This window comes from Equus asinus, chromosome 7 (assembly GCF_041296235.1).
Source record: "Equus asinus isolate D_3611 breed Donkey chromosome 7, EquAss-T2T_v2, whole genome shotgun sequence".
Taxonomy (NCBI): domain Eukaryota; kingdom Metazoa; phylum Chordata; class Mammalia; order Perissodactyla; family Equidae; genus Equus; species Equus asinus.
Window position 1 is genome coordinate 41,528,742 of NC_091796.1, and position 25,136 is coordinate 41,553,877.

Below are 25,136 nucleotides of genomic sequence, written 5' to 3' on the forward strand. Positions count from 1 at the left end.
TTTGTTCTTCTTTTTCTAGCTCCTTTAGTTGCACTGTTAGATTATTTGAGATTTTTCTTGTTTGTTGAAGTAGGCCTGTATTGCTGTAAAATTCCCTCTTAGAACTGCTTTTGCTGCATCCCATAAATTTTGGCATGTTGTATTTTCATTTGTCTCCAGGTATTTTTTGATTTCTCCTTTGATTTCTTTGTTGACCCAATCATTGTTCACTACCATTTTGTTTAGTCTCTACATATTTGTGGCTTTCCCCATTTTCTTCCTGTAGTTGATTTCTAGGTTCATACCATTGTGGTCAGAAAAGATACTTTGCATTATTTCAGTCTTCTTAAATTTATTGAGACTTGTTTTGTGGCCTAATATGTGATCTATACTGGAGAATGTTCCATGTTCATTTGAAAGAATGTGTATTCTGTAGCTTTGGGATGAAATGTTCTGTCTACATCTACTAAGTCCATCTGGTCTAATGTGTCATTTAAGGCCAATGTTGCCCTGTTGATCTTCTGTTTGGATGATCTATCCATTGGTGTAAGTGGAGTGTTAAAGTCCCCTACTATTATTGTGTTACTGTCTATTTCACCTTTCATGTCTGTTAATAGTTGCTTTATATATTTAGGTTCTCCTGTGCTGGGTGCATAGGTATTTACAAGTGTTATATCCTCTTGTTGGATTGTTCCCTTTATCATTGTGTAGTGCCCTCCTTTGTCTCTTGTTACAGTTTTTGTTTCAAAGTCTATTTTGTCTGATATAAGTATTTCTACCCCCCTTTGTTTTCATTGCTATTTGCATGGAGTATCTTTTTCTTTCCCTTCACTTTCAGTTTCTGAGTGTCTTTAGGTCTGAAGTGTGTCTCTTGTGTGCAGCATATATATGAGTCTTGGTATTTTATCCAGTCAGCCACCCTGTGTCTTTTGATTGGAGCATTTAGTCCATTGACAATTAAAGTAGCTATTGATAAGTATGTACTTATTGCCATTTTGTTACTTTTGGGGGATGTTTTAGTAGTTTGTCTCTGTTCCATTCTGCTTCTCTTGCTCTCTTCCCTTGTGGTTTGATGCTTTTCTTTAGTATTATGTTTGGGTTCCTTTCTCTTAAATTTTTGTGTATTCATTATAGATTTCTGGTTTGTGATTGCCATGAGGTTCATATATAATAACCTACATATATAGCAATCTATATTAAGTTGATGGTCTCTTAAGTTTGACTTCTTGCTGAAAGCACTACTCTTTTACTCCCCTACTCCCACATTTTATGTTTTTTATATCATATTTAACCTCTTTTTTGTGCATCTGTATCCATTACCCTTTATCATGGAAATAGACCATTTTACTACTTTTGTCTTTTGACCTTTATGTTAGCTTCATAGGTGGTTGATCTGCTACCTTTACTGCATATTTGCCTTTACCAGTGATTTTATTGTGTGTGTGTGTTTTTTTTTTTTTTTGTCATTTTCTTATTCCTATTTGTGGTCTTTTCTTTTCCACTTAAATAAGTCCCTTTAACATTTCTTATAACGCTTTTTATTGGTGGTAAACTCCTTTACTTTTTGCTTGTCTGGAAAACTCTTTATCTCTCCTTCCATTCTGAATGATAACATTGCTGGATAGAGTATTCTTGGCTGTAGGTTTTTTCCTTTCAGCACTTTAACTATATTGTGCCACTCCCTTCTGGCCTGTAAGATTTCTTCTGAGAAGTCAGCTGATAACTTTATGGGGTTTCCTTTGTATGTCACTTGTTGCCTTTCTCCTGCAGCTTTCAGGATTCTCTCTTTATCTTTAGTTCTTGACATTTTAATTGTGATGTGTCTTGATGTGGGCCTTTGGGGTTTGTCTTGTTTGGTGCTCTCTGTGCTTCTTTACCAGGATGTCTATTTCCTTCCTCAGGTTAGGACCATTTTCAGCTAGTATTTCTTCAAATAGATTCTCTGCCCCTTTGTCACTCTCTTCTCCTTCTGGGACACCTATAATATGAATGTTAGTGCGCTTGATGTTGTCCCAGGGTTCCCTTAGACTGTCCTCGTTCTTTTTAATTCTTGTTTCTTTTATCTGTTCAGCTTGGGTGATTTCCTCTGGTCTTTCTTCCAGTTCACTGATCCATTCTTCTGTATCATCTACTCTGCTTTTGATTCCCTGTAGTGAATTTTTCATTTATAGTATTTTATTTTCATTTCTGATTGGTTCTTTTTTATGTTTTCCAATTCTTTGTTGAAGTTCTCACTGAATTGATCCGTTCTTCTCCCAAGATCAGTGAGCATCCATATGACTGTTAGTTTGTACTCTTTATTAGATAAATTGTTTATCTCTGTCTCATTTAGTTCTTTTTCTGAGAATTGTCCTGTTCCCTTATTTGTAACATATTCCTTTGTCTCCTCATTTTGCCTCTTTCTCTGTGCTTACATCTGTATTAGGTAGATCTCTGCGTCTCTTGATCTTGGAGAAGTGGCCTTATGTAAGAGATGCCTCATGAGGCCCAGAAGTGTGCGTCCCTCTTGTCACCAGTTCCTAATGTACCAGGAGTGTCCCCCATGTAGGCTACATGTGTCCTTGTGTTGTGGCAGGGTTGCTTTTACTTTAAGTGCATGGGGAGGCTAGGCTGTCCCCCCGGATGGCTGGTTGTAATGCTCAGCTGTGTGAGGCTGCTATGGTCCCTTCGGTCACTGTATCAGGTGTGGGGAGCCCCAGCACAGTTGGCTGCAAGGTCTAGTAGCACATTCCTGCTGCACTTTTTTTGTTAAGTGAGTAGACCCCCAACGTGGCTGGTTGCTAGGCTCAGTGGCTTACAATTGATGTAGGCCTCTGACCTGTAAGGCTGTTGTCAGTTCTCTCACTAGTGCAGCTGGGTGGTGCCTACCCCAGGTGTGGCAGTGCACAATTGTTTCAGGCATTGGAAGGTGGGGCCAATCCCCTGTGTGGATGTTTGAGAAGTACAAGTCTGCTGCAGCTGATAAGCCCCACTGCCTGCAGGCCCACACACACCATCAATGCAGTCCTGCCCCTTGTGCACACTCGAAACCATTGAAGGGTACCTACTCGCCCTGCTGTAGAGGTCCCACACACCCCGCCTATGCTGACCCACAAATTGCCCAAGGCCTTGCTGTTGGGTGGGTCCATTCCCTAGGGCAGGCTACCTGCCCTGGTTGAACTGAATTAAATCAGTGCTCTAGTGGGTGGGGTAGACCCCTGTGCTAACAGGCCAAGGGAAGAACTCCAGTGGCATCTGCCAGCATCTGTGTCAGCACGCCTGTACTGGCTCACAATAATGGCTGCCACCAATGTCTCAGTCCCTGAGGAGGTCTCACCTCTTGCTGAGATGTACCCCAAGCCTGTCAAGTGAGTCTCTTTTCACGAAAGGACTGTCCACCTTTCCTTCTCGCGATTTTAGGTTGCTTTCTGAAATGGGTGGATTTGTACGTGGGCCATTTAAGAGCAGGCTTTTTCTTTCCCTTATGTTTGGTAGCATTTCTGGGGATAGTCCCCCTTGTTGTTGATAACCAGCAAAGCCAGACATTATGATACTCACTTATTGTTTTTAATTATAGAAGATTCTTAATAATTTTTATGGGCTTTTTAGGGGCTGAAGGAGAAATTATATAAAATTTGAGATTGGTAACTGCTCTTGTCTTTTTAAAATATTATCTGGAAGAAGAATCTCCATCAGAATCACATAAGGTTAAAACCTAAATAATAGCCCAAACTAATGATTTATTGCTGGTGGAATTGATGTAAATTTAATTATTGCGGAAGAATGCTGATGCTCCTCCATGGCAGTGTTTCCACATGGTCTCTCTCTCACAGTATTGTTAGTGTTACTTTAAAAGGGTTCAATGGCTGATTGTCAGTTGTTTCATTCTCTGTGTTCTTATTTTAAACAGTTAATATTAAAGATTTAATTTGTGTCAACAGTTCTTCATCGTGCCACTGTAAACTACACACAGCTCACTGTATTGATAGGAAGTCCTTATCTTCCAACCACAGGTATTTTTTCTTAAAATGTGTGTTAAGGTAGGTAATAGTTTGCACCCTTCTAAAAATTCAAGACCGTAACATACTGATTCTTAATTTAATGTCACACATGCTTCTACTCCATTCTAATTGTTTGCCTAATTTGTGATATGATGCTACAAATCAAAACACTTAATTTTTTTCTCTCTTTTAACTGTAAGGAAGTTTCTTTTAGAAAGACTGTCTCACCGTAGATGATATTTTAATAGTGCAATAAAAGTCTCATTAACTGGTTTTCTGCGTTAATTGGTCTTTTGAATAGTAGGTCCATTTCAGAAAAAGTTTAAACGTTTTAAAAGCTTCTCTAGGACTTATCCTAGTTGAATAAGTTGTGAAAGTGTTCACTGAAAGTTCATTCAACTGAACAGAAATATTAAGCATCTGTAGGTTACTGTATTTGTATAAGTGAGTGCAAAAAATCTGTGCATAGTCAGGTTCTTTTCCTGGGGTATAAATAAGTTATACATGTGAATGTTGAGCTTGATTATGAGAACCGATTACTTGGACAAGACAACTTCTCCCCCAGCACCCTGCAGTGAAAAAAAAAAAAAAAAAATGGAAATCCTCTTCTCCCCTCACCAAGTCATAGTGTCAATGAAGGCTGAACAACCAATGCATACTTTGATTAAAGTTTGCTTTTATGAACCTTTGAAAACTTTTCATATGATTCCTTTACTCAGCAGACAGTCAGTCATTGTATCAGTTAGGAATTAGGTTTGCTTGTAAGACTGCAGGAAATACATGAGGCTCATGTTCTTATACAGAAGAAGTCTAGAAGTTGGATATCTGTTGCTTTTATAGAGGAAGTCTTCAGTGCTTTCCATCTTCTGCTCTCTCATGTAGTTTCCATAGTCTAAGATGGCTGCTGGGGCGCCAGTCTTTGTATTTGTACTTGGATCAGTAAGATGGAGGAAAGGAAGAGGAAAGAAGAACAAATAGAGTTCCCTCTTTAAGGGAACTTCCTGGAAGTCTCACATAGTATTTCTACTTACATCTCATTGGCCAGAACTTAGTCCTAAGGACACTGGGAATTAGAGTCTTTAAGCTGGCCTCCCTGGTGCTCTGAATGAAATTGGGGTTCTGTGACCTAGGGAGGAACAGAAAATGGAGTTTGAGCAGACAGCTGTGAGGCGCTACCATGTTCACTTATATTGCACAGTTAGTATAGTTAGTGTACTTAATCAGACATTGGAGATACAATATTAAGGAAAACGTCCTCCCTTTATATGAGGCTCTCTAGGCTTTGGGAGAGATGGAAACATAGTTATTTATAATGCAATTGTTTATTTCTGCACAGACTTATACAAATATAATTTGTCAAAAAGGAGATAATGGCCCATAATATGTACAAAGAGCTAATTGAACTCCAGGGGAGAATTGATTAACATGTACTGGCTTATTTAAAATTTAACAGTTAGATTAGACCTTAAAAGTTCTCGTCACAAGAAAAAACATTTGTAACTATGTGAGGTAATGGATGTTAATTAAACTTGTGGTCATCATTTCACAACCTCTACAAATATCAAATCATTACGTTGTACACCTTAATCTAATATAATGTTGTATGTCGATAAAAACACAGTTTACAAAAAAATAAAATTTAATGCTTAATGGCAAATAGGTGGTGATATTTATAAGTACATTTGATTTCAAAAAGAGGACTTCACCCCTGTTCCTGGATTTCTGAAGCATCAAATGTAAATAGATATGTATAATATTTTTGTAAAGAAATCACATAGTCTCGTAATCAAATGGTGCCTTGCCTTGTAGCCATGGAATCAGTCAAAGTAAGAAAACAAGATGTATTCAGTGAATAATTACCAAAGCAGACGATAAGGGTCATGCAGCCTTAGAGCTGGTAGCTTTGTTAGAAATAACCCAGCACACTTCCTTATGTGATGGATACGCAGGCTGAGGCCCTTAGATGCTGCCAGATCGACCCGACAAGCCAGTGCAGACCAGAACTCTCTTTGAGTTTCTTTTTTTTAAAAAATTAATTAATTAATTTTATTTTTGAGAAAGATTAGCTCTGAGCTAACATCTGCCAGTCCTCCTCTTTTTGCTGAGGAAGACTGGCCCCGAGCTAACATCTGTGCCCATCTTCCTCTACTTTATATGTGGGACGCTTGCCACAGCATGGCTTGCCAAGCGGTGCCATGTCTGCACCTGGGATCCAAACCGGCGAACCCCAGGCCACTGAAGCGGAACATGTGCGCTTAACCGCTGTCCCACCAGGCCGGCCCCTGTTGAGTTTCTATTACCCATTTTAGGCTGCTCTTTTGCAGGAAGAAAAAACCCTTGAGAGGTCTCCTTTGGACCCATCCTCCTTTTCCCTGAAGTGATAAGGTCCAGTGTAGAGCTGAGAAAGGGACCTGTCCAGAAGTTTTCATTTTCTTTGGGTGTGGCTCTGGAAGGGAGGAAGAAGGCAGGGGGGTCAGAACTCTTTGTGTTCTCATTCATTCATTAGATGAAATAATGTCTGCATTTTACGGCAGCTGTGGTGGATCAGTCTTAAATGCATCTATCATGCATTACCTTTAAGACTGCTCCTGATTTTGAAAGCAGTGGTTCTACTTATGGACCTAACCACTTCTGCAGGAATAATGATTTTGTGGGTTTATTACAGTATGGTCTCCAAAAGCTTAAATCATTCTTGGCTATATTAGCAGTTCTGAAGTGTTCGTTTGCAGTAAGCTCCTATCATGTTGTAGGTACTTTATTAGATGCTAGAAATCAAAGGCAATTTGATTTTAATTAAAAGAAGTTTTCAGACTAATGTCGGGGGGATTGATAGACTTACATACATAATACATTGGGGTGATGTAAACACCCCTGGACACAGCCCTCAAGGAGTGCAGAGGCACTTCTGTAAGTCTGGTAATGGGTTGAGGTCCTTATGATCATTTACAATGGCATGGCCAAGAATAACACTTTTAGCTTCAAAACTTTGTATTTAAAGGAAGTGAATATATTCATTTTGCATGTCTTTAAGGTTAAAAAAAATTTTTTTTTAATTTGATTCTTTAAAAACTGATAAAAGTGATCCATAGGTTCTTTGGTGAAAGATTAGTCATTCTAACACTGAAATGAAAAGCGAAACAATCCTCTGGCCCTCCTGTTGCCACCAGCCTCCCCGAGGGGAGCTATGTTCACAGTTTGTTTTGCAGAGATGTCTAGAGAGCTGCAAATCTGGGAGTTGGATGTGGATTTATAGAATCATAGTGTGTGGCTAAGAGAAGGAGCCCAGGGATTATCAGTATATTGTGCAGAGTAAGAAAATACTCTCAAAGTTAACTACATGACATTAAGAAATTACTTTAGGATTGTCTGAGAAAGTTGATATTTATCTGCCTTAGGGTTGTAAGAAAATGAATCTTTGGAACACATCAAGGCAGTAGACTTCCAGGAACAACCTTATTTAACTTCTATTTTCAACTCCTACAAATGGATAGTATGTAGTAGATGCTTTGCTAGCATAGTAGGAGTCCTTGTAAAAGGAGAAAATTTTTTTGAATATAACCTTAAATTTGACATAGATGTGTATGTGTGTGTGTGTGTGTATATATATATATTTTTTTTTTTTTTTTTTTTTGGTGAGGAAGATTGGCCATGAGCTAACATCTATTGCCAGTCTTCCTCTTTTTGCTTGAGGAAGATTGTTGCTGAGCTAATATATCTGCCAATATTCTTCTATTTTTTGTATGAGGGGTGCTGCCCCAGCATGGTCGGACAAGCAGTGTGTACGTCCGGCCCAGGATCCGAAGCCATGAACCCCTGAACTGCTGAAGCAGAGTGCACGAATTTAACCACTACGCCACTGGGCTGGCCCCTAGATATATTTTTTAAAAGCATCTTAAGGAAGGAATCAGAACTTTATTGGACTCCCTTATGCTTATTTATGTTTAATATCTTTAAATCTTTCAGATACAAGTGGTGAGATACAGATTCTGGGATACCAGAGGAGTTTCTGTGGTCTTGGTCTGTCCCTGGGCATACAAAACAATTAATGTCCACTGAATCCCCCTCCCCTTTCGCTTGGAGGATTTTCCTTGTCAGACTCTTTGCCGGGTTCCTTTGGAGAAAGGTGATGGGGAAGATTCTGGAGCTTTCCCACTTGCTGGTGGAATAGGCCTTAGCAGTTGTACCGTCATTGGTGCCTATTGATCCTGTTGGGGTTTACCTGCAACATGATAAACCTTAAAACCTTACTGATGCCCTGCCAAATTCATAACTGGGGTTTCTGTGCAGTCCTTTGGAATTAGACCTTCTCCTCCAGCTTCTTTCACTTTCTTGGTTCCAGATCCGTGTAAACCTCCACTTAGCAGCCTCTGCAGGGCCCCTTCCAGTAGGTGGGCCTGGAGGTGGGTTGAGTCTCTTTGGTCTGAAGTGCTGTCCTGGCTCCCAGGCTGCATCCTCGTCAACTTTATTTTGACGATGAGTGAATATGTATGTTAGACAAAGCTGTACAGGGGAGGTGTTTCGTTTTCTTTGGCTCTTCTCACATACTGCATCTTCAGATTCCAGGATTCTGCCATTTTTCCACGGTGAGAGAGTTTAACTTTTACAGTTCAATCAGGTATATAAATTTGACCTTCAGCCTTTTGCTTGCTGGTCACTGGCACACAAGCCTATCTTTTAAGTCCTATGCTTGTTCTCCTTTTTCTTATCTCTTTCCAAATAGGAAATCTCTCATCAGAGCAGATTACTGAAGATTGAAAGAATATCTTCACATTTTCCTAGTGTCTGCTAGAGCTTCATTTTCTGTGGGTTCGTGGTTTGTGATCTAGCTGACAGACCGTGGTTTGATCAGCTGTTCCGTCTTTCATCTCTTACTCACTGTCTGTTGGCCTCATTCTCTTAGATCAGCTTCCTCTTACATAGCAGGAAACTGGCGGGTCATGGTTTTCAGATTTGCATCTCAGAACTTTGTTCTAGAAAGGCACTGAAATTTCATCTCCTTGGTTCTGTGTTCAAAGATCCTAAGACTCTGACTGACCCATATTGGATCAGGTGCTCGTCTCTAACCTAATCACTCATAGCTGCTTATTCATGGTATCGAATATGTGTGTGGGCCAGGGAGTGTTCTAAGCAGTTTATACATTTATCTTACTGAAATCTGAAAATGGCAACATGAGCTAGGCACAGAGGAGAAACGATGTTGTCTTGCCCTATACCACAGAGCTAGTGCCTGTTGGAGCAATGATTTGAACTCAGCGTTTGACTTTGGTGCACTAAGCCAGTGCCCTCTATGCTATGTAACTTACTGAATCTGAAGATAATGGACCTAATGTAATAATAGCTCCAGGGCTCCCCAGGGACTGCAGCCCACAGTTTGCAAATGATTAGTTTAAAGATTTAAAATGACTGTTACAGAAGTAAGTTGAGTGGGTAAATCCCTAAGTGTGGTGAGAAAACATTACTCCCACCCCTCTGTGGATGCTGGAAGCAGTGTGCTGTGGCTGTGTGGTCGTCCAGAACCCCCTTGGCTGTTTGACGGTGGAGAGGATTTCCTCATGTCCTTTCACACCCTCTTTCGATCTGGCTCAGCTCGGGGAGGGATGGGAGCAGGTGTTCTCATATGGTCGCAAATGGGCCTGCTCTGTATGTGTGCACGAATCAGGCCATGCTGCTCTCTCGACTTGTCCCAGGGGTCTCTTGGGACATCAAGCTGAAAGATCCCTCCCAGCAACGGCGAAGGGTGAATGGGAGGGTAGCCACAGCAGCTGTATTTTCTTTTCTCTAGGTCTTTATAGATACTTGCATTTAAGTACTGCTGTAGGTTGCATATTGTAGGTCTTCTCACAATGACAGTGACATATTTCATACTAGGAGCAAAGCAAAAGGCAAGTTTTTGGTTGTAACTTTTTTTTTCCTCTCTCTCTATCTTAGATTATCCTGAAGGCAATAATTCAAGTGATTATCTTGTTCAAACAACAACATATCTTCCGGAAAACTTCACATACTCACCATATCTCCCCTGCCCAGAAAAACTGCCTTACATGAGTAAGTGCCATCTGATTTTGACTTAACTGTTTGCTTGTATCATAATAAAATAATAAAAGTCACATGGTTTGAACCCACCATGCTCAAATCATTACTGTGGGTGTTTATAATGTTTATATTATGTAGTATGTTATTTGACTTTCTTTTTCCCCTTGGCAAAGCATTTTCTTGGAGGGGGAGGAGGATTGAGAAGCTGAAGAGAAAGCTTATCCCTTACCCAGAAGTATCTCTATTGTGAGTTTGCTCTGTATTCTTACAGGTGATTTTTAAATTATTTTTTACATAGATAGATGGGTGGATAAGTAGAAAATCATAATGTTTCAAAGGTTTTAAGAATTGATACAAATGGTCTTAAAATTACATTTCATTCTATAACTTACCTGCTTTACTTAATTTTTTGAGAAGTATGCATGTTGGTACATATGGATCTATTTATTTCCCTTTACTTTTGTATAGTACATCTTTGAATAAATGTACCACATTTCATTTACCTTTTTCGCTGCTGATGGAAATTTATGTTGTTTCCTCTTTTTTGCTATCACAAAGCAGTGCTGTAAGGAGCAATAGTCCAGATTTCTCTGTGAATATGTGCTTGGGGTTCATACCCAGAAGTGGAATAGCTGGTTAGGCTGGCTTGATTGTGCACCAAAGCAGCTGTACCAATTTCTATCCCAACAGCAAAGCATGAATGTACCACTCTGATATCGGAGGATTTTTTAATTTTTGCTCATCTGGTAGATAAAATAATGGTGTCTCATTTCTGTTTTCACTTTCCTCGTTACTAGTGGGTTTGAGTGACTTTTCATGTCTTTATGAGTGGTTTTCAGTTTTCTCTCCTGTGACTTGCTCAGTCATGTGCTTTATCAGTTCCTTATTAGTTAATTAGGTTTTTGTATTGATCAGTGGGAGTTCTCTATAAATGTTCTGGCAGTGATCTGTTGTCTGCTGTACATGTTGTAACATCTTTTCACAGTCCCTGGCCTGTCTTTTCATTTTGTTTATGGAGTCTTTATTTTACAGCAGTTTAAAATTATGATGTCTCCAAGTGTATCTATCACTGTATATTAAAGGTTTCTGCTTTTTTTGTCTTAAGAAAGCTTTCCTTACCCCAGGGTCATACAAATACTCTCTTTTATTTTCTTCTACTAATTTTACAATTTTAACTTGTGTGTAATAGGAGGTAGGGATCAAGATATTACATTTTGACTGTTTGGGCTATATGTGGCTATTTTGACTATTTTTTTTCTTTGTATGTTCCCCCTGCCCTTCAATTTTAAGCAAAGTTTGTACATATAAGTTTGTATTTTGATTTTTATATTATTAAAAATTTAAATAAACATCTTTTTAATTGCTTGTTCATCCTTGTGTTCTGATGTCCTCAGTATCTCAGTAGGCTTTTTATGTCTTTACCTGAGTTTTCTTTATTGAGGAAATTAGCCTTTGCCTGTGATATTTGTAGGATTTTTTTTTCAGTTTGTTGTTGATAGGTAATTATATATCTACAATAAAAAGAAAGATTCGCCTTTTAACATCATCTAAAGCCATGGTTCTCAAACTTTGCGGAGCATCAGAATCACCTGGATGATCTTGTAAAGTGGAGTGCTGAGCCCGACCCTCTGAGTTTCAGAGTCAGTAGGTCTGGAGTGGGGTCTGAGAATTTTCATTTCTAGCAGGTTCCCAGGTGCTGTTGATGCTGATTATCCTTGGGCCACACTTTGAGACCCACTGATTAGAGTAGTGGGCCTCATTCCTAGCTGCACAGTTGCCTGGGAGCTTTTATAATTCTTAGGCCCAGCCCCTAAGTTTCTGATTTGATTGATCTGACATGGGGCCTGGGTATTGCTATTTAAAAAAAAAAATTCTTGGTTGATTCTAAGTTTCCTGTCTCCTTTCTGATCCATAATGGAGAATGAAGCTAGGATCTTTGTAGCTTTGTCTTTGTCATTACTTTGTTATTGCATCCTTAGTTTTCTAAAATTGTATGTTTTTGTCTGTGCAGTACTGAAACCACTGAGTAATGGTCTGTTGAAATAGTGATTACAATAATTTCATTTTCATAATTTGCATACTCAGGGATTTATAGTTTTAGGAAGTCTCTCTGTTCTTGTTTTAGTTGCCATTTTCTTAATTAGTGCTTTATGAGTACTAATTAAACTCTGTTAAAAAGCATCTGCCTGCCAGGCCTTCCTGCTAGCACACCCCTCCTCCGGTCCCACAACTCGTGGTGCTTAGTGGTTGTGTCCTGGTCGCTACTTACTGCCTTCTCATTGAACATCTTGGTGCTACTGTTCCATCTCTCTGCCTGCCTCCTTCTACAGGAGAGGATCACACTCATTTGGCCAGCTGCCTTTTCACAGAAGGCCTCCTTGTGGACTGCCAGCTTTGGGTGCAACACCAATCCCTTGTCCAGTTAGCTAGTTAGTTATTTGCTAGAAAATATGGCCACATACAGACAACTCCTTAGAAAGGGGCCATGGGTATAGCCAACACAATGAGGCTTCTGCCAACAGGGCCTTGCATGAGCCAACCAGGAGAAGCCCCTTCACTAGTTGTGTGACCTTTGCAAAGTGGAGCCTCAGTTTACCTATCTGTGCAATCTAGGATTATAATATCAATTTCAGAGTGTTGTGAGGATAAAATGAAGCACAGTGCTTGAAACTTGATAGATGTGAATTTGACATTCCCTCTCCTTCTCCTCATTTCTTGAATGGTGTAGCCAGGCTTTACCATGATCAAGGGAATGAGAAACCTAGGAGAAATGTGTAGGGTTAAGGAGTTTTGTACTTAGCTATGCATCCTTAATTTTTTTTTAACAGGATTATTGCCCATCGATGATAGAGAATAGCATAATAAAATACCTAAGTGTAAAATTTTATTATAATGTCATACAAAATAATTGAATATGATACCTCCCCAAGTAATAGTTAAAGAAAGTCTGTGTAGTACTTAGCTGAAAACCATTCAAGTATGAATGATACTTAATTTTCCTGTAATCACCAAAAGTGAAGTTAAGGCTTAAAATTGGTGTGTGTGATTATCTGACTGTAACTTCTGTTTGATTTTTCTCTAGTGTAGCAGTGAGACTGCTGGCACTGGATTACCACAGAGAGAAAGTTTGAGCTTTTCCAAATGCAATACAGATAAGATTGATGGCATGAATTTCAGCAGTATTTTATATTCAGTCGATTACGCTCTGAAATCTGTTTTAATGTGTGTTATTTATACAATATCAGTAAATATTTCTTTGTTACTGTTTACAGATTCTCCAGAGGGCAAATCTACTTTCAGCTTTATTAATTTACATGAGACTCTCCATGCTAACAAAGTAAAATAGAAATTTCACCTTATCTAGAGCTAAAAGGTACAAAATGCTTGGCATGGATGTTTTGATTTTCCTGGATGAGGTAGAGATAGAAAATGTCAGTTGTGCACTTTGCATTAAAATGAAGAAGACTTATCTGTAGCTTTCCTGTCTTTTAATTCTTATTCGAGTAGAACACATTTGCAGTGACTTTTATGCGTTCTGTCCTTATCATGTGTGGAATAGTTCCCTTGATGGTTAGAACTTGATAGTTCTGCAGTTGCTAGCCTTATGTACATAACAGAAACTACAAGGACTTTTTAAAGATGAGTTTAAATAATTCAAATGAAAATCGGCAAAGAGGGAAAAGATAAGCAAATCAATTTCGTAAGAGCTCAAATAAGGCTTAATGTGACAAACCATCATGCCTGTATTTATTGAGAAAAGAGAGATGGGAGCCATTTTAGAGTAAATAAGCAGTTGTGGAGCAGTGGCTGCATGTGCGGCGGGCCCTTGTTGTTCTTAGAGGCAGACAGAGCAGACACAAAGCTGAGTGTGATCCCGTGTCTGCCCACCAAAGCAGGTAGCACAGTCGGAGAAGGGCATTGGGCTAACTGCTTACAAAAGGGTGATTATGGGATGAAAGGGAGACTTCAGAGAGAGGGGACATTGAAACTGTGTCCTGCAAGATAGTTCAGTAGGTACGTGAGGGGAACAGCTTCAGAGCATGAAAGGCTCTGTATTGATGGGAATGGAGAGTGACCCTCTGTGTGGTGGGGCATGTGGGAAATGAGGCTGGATAGGGAGGTGAAGGGCCTTGTGTAGAGGACTAGTCAATCTTTGGACTGTGTGGGTGCCATGAATCTCTAGGCTTCCATGAGATGAGCTTCAGAGGGAGCAGAGCCCCTGAGCTTGTAGGCAACAGGTTGATTTATGGCCGTGTGTCTCTCTCTCTAAGATGAGGGTGCAGTTTTCCAAGAGTCTAGGGGCAAAAAAGGGTAAAACAACAAAAAACCAAAAATACTGCTTTAGAGGACATAATACTCATCTGCTTTAGGCAGATGAATGATGTGATAAGGATGGTATTTCAGAAAGGTCATTCTGATAAGAAGTTGAAAAATGGATGACAACGGGGAAGTACCAGAATCTGGGAGTACAGGGGTCCAAGAGAAATGACAAGGGCATGTGCTGAGGCTGTGGCATTGGAGAGAGGTGGAGGCACCAAAGAGAAGCTGTTGGGGTGCTGTTAGCTAGATGTGGTGACCAACTGAGAGATCTGGATTAATTTCCAGGCTTCTGGCTTAATCACCATTAAGTGAAACAAGTAATGCAGGATAAACTCTCATTTGGAGAATGGGAAAGTTAATGGGTTCAGTATTGGGTCTGTTTTGTTGAAAGGTCAGGAGAGTTAATTTGGGGTTTGAATTTCATCAGAAAGATCTGGGCTGGAAATAAGAGGAAGTGAGACTAGAAGAAGTCTAAGAGTGTGTTTGTGGAGCATCAGCACTTACGGGGCAAGGGGGTGTCAGTAGAAGATGGTGTCTCAGAGGCCAAGAAGGAGCCAGTGTTCTATCTTGTCACATACCTCAAAGAAAGCAGGTAGAATCATGAACTGTGAAAGGTCATTGAATTTGGGACATAGAAAAAATAATGGGACCACAGCAAGCACAATTTCAGTAGAGTGAGTGGTAGGGTAAGAAGCAATATACTGTCCTGAGGAGTGACTCAGAAGTGTCTAAAAACTAGTTGGTATAAAAAAAAAAGTTTGATGGAAAAGGAAAGGAGAATGGGGGTAAGGAATCTGTGGAAGAGGTGGGGTTAAGGAAAGAACTCTTTAGGAAGAGAGGAACTTGAGTGAGTTTTAGGTACTACTGAAAGAAACTGGAGAGAGGAGAGATGGGAAGTGTAAGGCAGCAGAAGGGAAGTGTCCATGGAGCCAGATTCTGGAGAAAGTGAGAGGAAACAAATAAATGCTCAGGTTCAAGAATTAGCCTTGGAAAATAGTAGGAACACCTCTTGCCCTGAGGCAAGAGTGTAGTTCATCTGGAGGTGAGGTGGAGAAAGTGAGTGTGGTTCATTTGGAGATGAGGTGGAGAAAGTTCTGGGGGTTCATGCCTGTTGCTGCTCTGTTCCTGATAAAGTAGGAGGCTACAGACATCTGAGGGGGTGGCCAAGAAGGACCGAGTAACTTGATAGGGAGGAGTAAATATTGAAGAAGTTATTGTAGTTATTGTAGAGAATGAAAAGTGGAGTCAACTAATCATAAATTAAAAGGTGACTAGCCGATTAGCCCAGAGAGTCCTCGTTCCATCCCCTGGGAGTCTAAATGCACAATAATGTGACACTTGTTTTTTTGAAAGCTTACTATGTTTGAGGCAATATATTAGGGACTGTCACCTAAATGGTGGCATTAACCTATGTGCTTATGTGATTTTCATTAGTGGTATTTATTGGGTGGAGAATTCGAGCGTGGAAATTTGTTGATCAGGTGTGGCAGGTCAGGAAGGGAAGGGAAATAAGAGTGTTTCTGAGGGTATAGGTGTGTCTTAGTCTGTTTGGGCTGCTAAAACAAAAATACCATACACTAGATGGCTTAAACAACAAATATTTATTTCTCACAGTTCTGGAGGCTGGAAGTCTAAGGTCAAGCTGCCGGCAGATTCGGCATCTGGTGAGGGCCTGATTCCTGGTTCACAGATGGTCATCATCTTGCTGTGTCCCCCACATGGTGGAAGTGGTGAGGGATCTCTCTGGGATCTCTTTTATAAGTGCACTAATCCAATTTATTAGGGCTTCATTCTTGTGACCTAATCAGTTCCCAAAGGCCCCACCTCCAAATATCATCACACTGGGGGTTAGGATTTCAACATAGGTATTTTGGGGATGAGGGGACAAACATTCCATTGCAAGGTGCTATGATTGGGTGAAACTTACAGAGCTGTGTTTTTCTAAGTCTGGCTCAGGGATGACCTATACCACACACAGCTGGGATGCTGGTTAAAAATGCAGGACTCTAAGACAAACCCCAGACCTATAAAGAAAGTCAGATTTCTCAATTGCAAACCGGAGAATAGAACTTGATTTGGTTTAAGAGGAAAAGGAATCCATGAAGGATAACAGTCAGCCCTCAGAAAACCTGGGTGACTACAGAGTTAGGTTCAGAGGCTGAGCAGCCAAAGCTAAGTCCAGAACTTTCCTGCTGCCCCTTGGCAGAGATTGCAACTCCTACCACTGGTGCTCAGATCTGGAGACAAGAGGTCCTACTCCTGTTGCCGCTGAAGCTGGAAGCTTCTGTTACCACTTTTACTGAAAGATAGTTTTTTGCAGTTCCCATGTCCTCATCTTGTTCACTTCTGCTTCAAAGTCTCCTGCAGGTGTATTTGGTCACGTGACTGCTCCTATCTGCTAGAGAGGTTGGGAGAGTTGGTTCTAGCTTCTTCCTCTGGGGGACAGTACTCAATGGTGGGCTGTTCAAGCAGCTGAAATGTGTTCAGATAAAACTAGGTGGCCACACGCATGACCCATGGGCAGCTACTGACAGAGAAGCTTTGGGAGTGGGGTCAGTGACCTCCATTCTAGACAGGCCTGCCTGGTGATTCTTAGCCACACCACCAAAATTAGCAAACTGCTTTATTAGGAGACCAGATAGACAGGAAAAATGGAGATATAGCACGGAGAACTCTAAGCCAGAACTGACTGGCTTTCAACTCTGACGCTGCCAGTCGGTTCTGGGTGACACTGATGCTCAGGGTGTGGATACAGAGCTGGGTACAAAAGGATGATGTACAGAGAGAGGAGCGCACCTATCAGTGGACATGGCTGTATATTGGAAGGTGGTGTGGCTAAAAGTCATAAAATTCAAAGGAGGTAAATTTATGAAAGAAGGAATTAGGTGATTTTTTGTGAGGTATAGGTCTGAGTCTGCAGAATACGTTCTTTTATGCCTGACTCTAAGATTATAGATCTAGGAAAGTGAGCAAGCACTTAGCAGAGTTTGAAAGAAGACTATTGGTTCACTTACGATGAGGAGCAGGGGTGGTATTCTAGAAAAAACATTAAGGTACAGGATTTGGAAATTTCTGGGCAATTGAATGGTTCCAGAAAACACATATGAAAAGGCGGGAGGAATATGTTACATTACATACCATATTTTCTCGACAAGACACATCATTAATTTTATAATGGCTTTTTGGGAACAACAAAGAAGCAGTACATTAAAGGCACACATTGTAGGGTATGTCCCTATGTCAGAATGCTAAAATGTGAATGAATATGTCTCAGAATTGACGAAATAGAGAAATAGTGGTTGTGGATTATGACTTTAAAGCAGGTTGTCAGCTTATCAATAGTCAGGGACTAGGAAAACAATTCAGAAGAATGTGATCATGGATATGAGGCCTCCAGGGGAGAACCAAAGGTTCACTGGATGGATTATAAGGCAAAACTGGAAACAGACAGCAAAAACTGTTAAATAGAGGTTCCAGTTAGTCATTCAGAGTCATTCAGCAAGAGAGAACCATAAGCAAGGGAGGAAAATGGGTGTTAAGAACTGTGTATTGTGGCCAAGATTAGGAGACAAGAACTTGGGCTGTCCCAGGGGGTTTATTTTGGGTCATCTAAATCTGGGACGGCTTTTGCACAAATGTCTTAAAGGCATTTTAGCACCTAATGGAGCCAAGGAGTGGAAATGCAGGGAGGAAGGAAGCGGAGAGAGAGGAGACAGGATTGGACATGGCCAGCTTTGCCATTCCTACTCATTCATTGGTCATCCATCCTATGGCCAGGTATTGCACTTGGCTTGGGGGTGTGTCACTAAAAACCACCCTATCTATGTTTAGAATACTCAGATTTGGTCATTTCAAGAATAGTTGAGTAAGAAATCATTTGTATAAGCAGAGGTTACAAAATTGCAGAAGTCAAGAAGCTGAAGTAAAGCATTGCAAATCAGCGGTTTCTCTTGTTGGCTTCAAAGGGAGCACTGGGTGACTGGGGCAAGATGACTCATGTAACCAGAGCTGTGCTCGGGCGACAGCCCAGTGGTTGGGAGAGGGAACATGCCATCTTATGGTAAAAATCATCTTCTGACTTTGGAGAGGAATTCACCCAAAGGGATATTTCTAGAGCAAATTCAGGCCTTTCTCTGATACTTTCCTCAGATCTTTGGGCTGTGCACATTTGAAACCTTGAGAGTAAAACAGTAAAAAAAAACCAAGTGTCCAAAATTAGGCTTTAGATACCAAAAAATAGAAGTAGACCCCAAACTGAGTGAAGTAGTCATTTAAAGCTGTTGATTTATGGAAAAAAACAACTCCCTGGCTAGAGATAATAATTTCTTAAATTTTACTTAAAATATAAGAAAAAATGTGAATACAGTAATTCATATGTTTATTAAATATTTATTTTAAGAATTATATTTTAATAGAAAAAAAGATATCCTAAGTTATGTCGTGTGACACGTTACAGTCCACACTACCTTGAGTATGTGGTTTGGGCCTGCGCTTACCTAATGGACCCCAGGCCCGTTTAGGTCCTGCTTCCCAAAGTGGGAGGCATTGTTGTGTGTTGTGCAAATTCAGCATTAGGAAATTACAGTAAATATCCTATCTAACCAGTGGTGCAGCTAAGTTATTTTCACACGGGTCAGAAGTAGTTTGGCACCCAGGCTTTGTTGCCAAGACTGATGAGTACCTTACAATTGACCCTCATTCTTCCACTTTACCCTCTAGCTGCGTGGCATCTCCCCTCTCTTTAGACACTTAGCTCTCCCACTCTTTCCTTTCTAACCCCAGGCCCACCTTCCAAATAGTGAAAGTCAGGATTTGATAAATTACATTGTTGACATTTGTGTGGTGATTGATTACACTGCTGGGTAAACGGATTTCAGCCAATATATCTATTTTTTCCACCTTTTAATCACTGATTGGGGAAATAGAGCACGTGTTCTCACTGGGAAAAGAAAAAAATCTCTGATGTAGCGCAGGTGCAGAGTGAAGACTGGGAGGTCTGCAGGGCTCTGGGTCCTTGCTCTTCAGTTGCCCTTGAAATGTCAGCCGGCGAAATAAAGGGGGCTGGCCTAGCTGACTGCTTACTTCTGGATGAAGTAAGATGCAGCCAGGCTGTATCCCCTTCTGGCTTTAGTGCACTGGAATGCTTTCTTGAGTGAAACCCAAAGGGGACACGCCGTATGTAAAGGAGATGAAAGTAGCCTTAGTGGGTGCAACAGGGGGACGCCATCCTCCCTCTCCCTACCACAAGCTCACCTTGAGAGAGTGTTTCTACTGAGTACAGTTTGGAAACCACACCTCCGCTAGTTCATCTGCTCAGTGCCTCTTCCTGGCCGCTCTCTGTAAGAAGCCCTTTTCTCCTCCCCTCCCGTGCACAGGCTCTTCTCCCCAGCATCACCCCTCCCTCCCCCACCCCCACTAACTCGTGTTTATTCTTCCTCCTGTCTCTGATCATACTTTTACTGTTCCCAGTGGTGGCAGTGCCTGTCTTGGATGCCTGTCGCACCCCTCCTCCCATCCGCTCCCCTAAAAAAGTAGTGGTGTTGCTCTTACTCCTAGCATGACAACCTCATGGCACTGGGTCACCTTTAGCCTTCAGCCAGCAAGTTATTAGGATTTCAGAACAAAGAGCAGTAAGCCCACAGGAGAGCTGCTCAGGGACTATGAGGAATGTGGGTGGGGGGCAGCCAGGAGGGAGGTGACCTTCGGGTGCTTCAGGCCTCAGGGGGAGTCATGATGGACCTGGAGGCCCTGTCCATTGAGGAGAAAGATACAGCGCCTGCCTCTTAATTTGCCAGCACATGTGTGCTGGAGATGAAAATTAAACTGCAAATGATACTGGAGAAAACTGCTGACAATAGTGATGGTTACTGCTGTTGAAGCAATAAAGCTGGAAAAAAGGCAAAAAAATGGTTTAACAGTGCATCAAGAATACCGACTTTAGTTACTTATATGAACTGCTTATTATTTATCCTAATTACTATCATTTTAGCAGTCTTGCATGCCATTAAATGCATCAGGTTTATTTGAATTTTATTTGATTACAGTGCTAGACTGTGTTTTTGTCAGCTGAGTCATGATAGTCTGTGCTTGGGTTGACTGATCAGTCTTACATTTGACCTGCTCTTTCTTCACAAGTTCATTGGTTACTCTTTCTTTCAGGTAAATCTGACCTTTCTAAGATTAACTGCTTTGCATATCTTGTCACACTACAGAGTGGGTATTTGGTTATAAAATCCCGAAAACATTGACAGTGGAATAGGCAGACATCAGAAGATTGCAGGTTTTTTTCCCCAGCTTACTCTGTGAAACATAGGCATTTGCATTTTAAAATACTTCTTTCTAGCATGCCTCAGTGCCTAGTGGAAGCCGCTGATGTTCCTGGTTAGGATGAAGAGGGATGGGAAGTGAGGCGACTGTGGAAGGCTTATAGAATATAGAATAGCAGGAGAGGAAGGGGCCTCCCTTGAGAAGAACTGAATGTTTTATGTGTGAAATCAAGGCTACTGAAGCCTAGAAAACTTAAAATGGAAACCTCAACATTTGTTGGTTTCTATTTTATGAGATGAGGAGGTTAGAAAGAAGAAGTTAGTTCTGTTAGGGGTTTTTTTGTATGTGAAGAAGATTGGCCCTGAGCTAACATCTGTTTCCAATCTTCCTCTTTTTGCTCGAGGAAGATTGTTGCTGAGCTAACATCTGTGCCAGTCTTACTCTGTTTTATGTGGGATGCCACCACAGTGTGGCCTGATGAGCAGTCGAGGTCTGCACCTGGGATCTGAAACTGTGAACCCCGGGCCGCTAAAGTGAAGCACGTGAACTTAACCACTACACCACCAGGCTGGCCCCTACTCCTGTTAGTTTTTAGTTCTGTTTTTTATTGAGTTAATGAAAATGATCTTCCATCCAAGTTTCATTCCAACTTGTATACATTAGAAAAACTAATAGTAAAGACATCTCCAGTAATACCATACACTTGTTAATTTGGAGAGTGAGTAGCTAGTAGACCGTGAACATCTTCGAAGTCCATGGTTTTTCAGTTTTTCATATCAAGGGGATACGTGATAGGTGCTCAAAATAGATTGCTTGAATTGTGTTTACAACTTTTCTCTCTTAAGAAATGTCAATAATAGATGACATTTATTAAGCCTGCCGGCACGTACTCGATCCTTCACACGTGCTGTTTTGTCTGATGGATACAACCATGTTGGGAGGCTGGCATTGCCATCTTCTTTTACAGATGAGGAAACTGAGGCACAGAGAAGTTAATTTCCCCAATAGACAGAAGCTACGATTCAGCTCCCAGTCTGCTTCATTAACTCTTTTGTACTGTGCTGTCATGTCCCCCATGTTGACTATGTTGAAATTAAAAATAGTTTTAAGATACTTGAATAGTTGTTAAATTGCAATGATGTGCTAAGTTATAATGACGTGCAAACATTTCCCAAAGAATATTAAAATATTCAGTATATTACTCAAAAGCAAGAGGCTTAAAAAATTTGATTTTCTTTGATTTACCAAAGGTAATAGGGTGACCATATAATTTTATCATCCAAACTGAAACTGAAAGGAGGTGATCTTAATGATTATGTGGTGACAACAGAAATAAATCACACTGTCCTAAGTTATGCCATCATCCTACTGATTATCTGTCTTCATCTTTGAGGCAAAAAATTTTAAAACAATTCTTCATGTTTTTGACTTTCTAGGAGGATTTCTTAATGTCAATGTAAGTGAAGTCAGTTTTGATGAAATTCATCAACTTTTCTCCAAGGATTTAGATATTGAGCCAGGAGGTCACTGGAGACCTAAAGACTGTAAACCCAGATGGAAGGTGAGGTAAATTTTTTCATAAATAATGTGACTATTCATAGCATTTGAGGAAAAGTGTGCTTGATTCAGAATATATAGTGAAATACCTTTTAAGTCTTGATCAATTTAAGACATCAGAATTTTTGTATTTAATGCATGGGTATTCACAGTTCACATGTGATTTAATAGTGTCGCTTTTAAAGACTGTAACTGAACCTCTGTGTATACAAAATATATGTTCATGTGTTCAGTCTCTTAGAAATCCTGGTAATAAACACCTCTCTTGAGACTGGCTTGGAAAACAGATTTTTGTTCTGTTCTGTTCTGTTTGGACGACAGGCTGTGATCTCTGCCTCCTGTAGCTGTCCCTGATGATTACTGACCCCTGCGGGCATAGATAGCCCCACCGAGTCCTGGACCCAGGAGGACTCATGGGGAGGGTATTAATATCCTGATTTCCAGTTGAGTCTGGCATTGGGGTTTTCAAGGTCTGTTCCTCAGAGTGTCGAATTCTAAAGAGGCCGCTCAGAGGTCACCAGGACACAAAAAGGAGGACTTTGGACCCTTTACCTCTGTTTTAGAAAGCAGAGCACAAGCTTTTTATCTTTGCGATATGTCAGAATTCTACTTAATGTTTTGTTTGAGAAACTGTAAGGGAGTGAGCCTGCCTCCCCTGCTTAAAAACAATTGAAAACCATAGTGTAGACCAGACTCGATCTCAATACTGTGAAATTGGTTCATAGTGCATATTCGTGTAATGTTGTTATGTTTGAGTAGGAAATAGCATTTATATAATCAAGTGAAAACTACACATGATGAAATCAAATGTTATGTCCTAAAGGATTGTGACATCCTTAATCTGGGAATCGTTTTCAATTTCTCTTTTAAAGTATTGGTATTCTGCTAAAATATTTATCTTTTGGTATAAAAAAAAATCGTTTCTGGGAAGTAGAGTCTTACGCTCTTAAACTTATGATAAAAGCACTCGGAGTTAATTGGCCTTGAACTCTGTGTGTTTGGGGGTGTGTATTATTTATATCTGTATCCCTAACACAGACCTGTTATTTTGTATGAGATAAGCCCTAAACCCAGTTTTGTTGAATTGAGTTTATGAGACTAATAAATACCTTTTGGGCCTTGTTACAAATTATTAAATAAATGTTTGGGTTTTTTGCCTCAGACAAGTTGTAAAGCTGCTGAAATGGATTCCAGTATAAATTTTGGGAAAACATTCCGTTTTACAGTTGTCTTATGCTATTTCCCAGAGCAGATTCGTTTAATAAAATGAATCTCTTCATGTTTCATGATTGATTTTCCTCACATTTGTATATAAAATATGGCCCAATTTATGTAATTCCACTTTTAAAAAATATCCTGGGCGAGTAAATTATTTTTCTTACTTGGATTGTGAGTATATTTGTTGAATGCTAAAGGAAGAAAAAGCATACTCAATCGCAAGGCTGTGGGGTAGCATGGAGGTTGGTCCTTAGATGTGTGTTCGTTTAGAGTAGTGTGAACCCCTCGGGTGTGCTCTGTTGGTGTTACTGATAGAATAATTTGGGATCAGAAAAATAAAGTATTCTTGTCCTTTCTGCAGTTATCTGTATCAGATGTTGGACTTTACCTTATATGGTTTGTTTTCTTCTGCTCTTTTTCTAGGCGAGAGGTATATCGCACATAAGTAGTTGCTACTTAGAGATTTTAGTACACCATAAACTCCATGTGGATCAGTAGGTAACGGTATTGAAAGTGGAGTTCCCTGGAGCCGGCTAATTCAGGAATCTAAAAATTAGCTTATTTTAATTAGGAACTATATGGTAATGCTGCTCTTATTTCAATCTTGCACAGACCCTTCTCAGATTGCCATCTCTAGTTCTGAGCTGTGCAGCTAAAGTTATGAGAGGAGATTTGGAGATCGTTCAGGGTTGACCTGTAATTGCTGTATTTAATTAAATGACCTCTCTCCCCCTGCCTGTTTATATTCTAATCTTCTAATCTTGGAACAGGGAGAGGGTAAAGAAGAAATAACTAGGTTTATGTTCAATGTCTGCTACCAATTTGAGTCTTAATATTTGAGGTTCTTTTACTTTTTTAAAAAAAGCCATCAATTAAGTAAGTTGATGACCAATTAATTGGAACTGAGATCTTCTAAAACAAATGATTTTAGCAATTCCTAGGTATTTCTGAACCCTGCAGGTTCTAGTGGAAGATTCAGCATAGGTTGCATGCCTTATAGAGACAAACTTATTTCTAAAGAAAGAGAAGATGGACATGTTTACCTGTGACATTGCTTTTCTATTCAGGGTTCAAGTGGAGGTCTAAACAACTTTGATCTAAAACCTAAATAAAGGCTTAAAGAACCAGGCAGCTGCTTGATGCTCTTAGCTACTCAGGCCTAGAGTTCCATTTCTAGTCTAAGGTTCTTCAAAGATGAGTCTTAGCCACCTGTTTCGGAACTACCTGGGGTGTTTGGAAAAATGAAGATTCTTGAACTCAGTCCTCAGATATTCTGATTCTATTGGTGGGAAGGGACAAGAACCTGAATTTCTTGTACAGTGCCTCCCATTTGAGAAGCTCCTATAGGCACTAGAAATGATGAGGGGGGAGGAAGATGGAACTGAAAACGCCTTTGGAGAATGAGAGCTTGGTAGCTTCTACTTTGTTCTGTCTTAGTGGCAGATAGCTATTGCACCCTTAATGTGGCAAGTCTGAAGCCATGTCATTTAGGGACACTGGAGCTGGTGGTGTGCTTGAAGTTTGAAAGTAGGACTCAAACTTGATGGGGGAAATTTATGTGGTAAACATTTTTCTTGCTTATCTCCTCATGGTGAGTATAGGAGAAAATAAGCAAGGAATAAAAATAGGTGCATAAATTCAGGAAGATTAGTAGTTTTAAAGGGGGAACAAACTGAATGGGATAATTTTGCTTGAGCAACAGCTAGTGAGGAAAGATTCATGAAGATGAAGTGTTTTTTGAAAGATAATGACCAGATGTTCTCTGTCTGCTAGAGATACATTAAC

General features: G+C 40.2%; 1 protein-coding gene across 1 annotated transcript in view; it reads left to right on the forward strand.

The window, feature by feature from the left end:
* B4GALT6 (beta-1,4-galactosyltransferase 6) overlaps window positions 1-25,136 on the forward strand; it is a 71,131-nt gene that overhangs the window by 23,347 nt on the left and 22,648 nt on the right. The window contains exons 3-4 of the mRNA XM_014845361.3: window positions 9,888-10,001; window positions 22,013-22,137. Of these exons, the coding sequence (XP_014700847.1) occupies window positions 9,888-10,001; window positions 22,013-22,137 (239 nt within the window). The remainder of the gene's footprint in view (window positions 1-9,887; window positions 10,002-22,012; window positions 22,138-25,136) is intronic.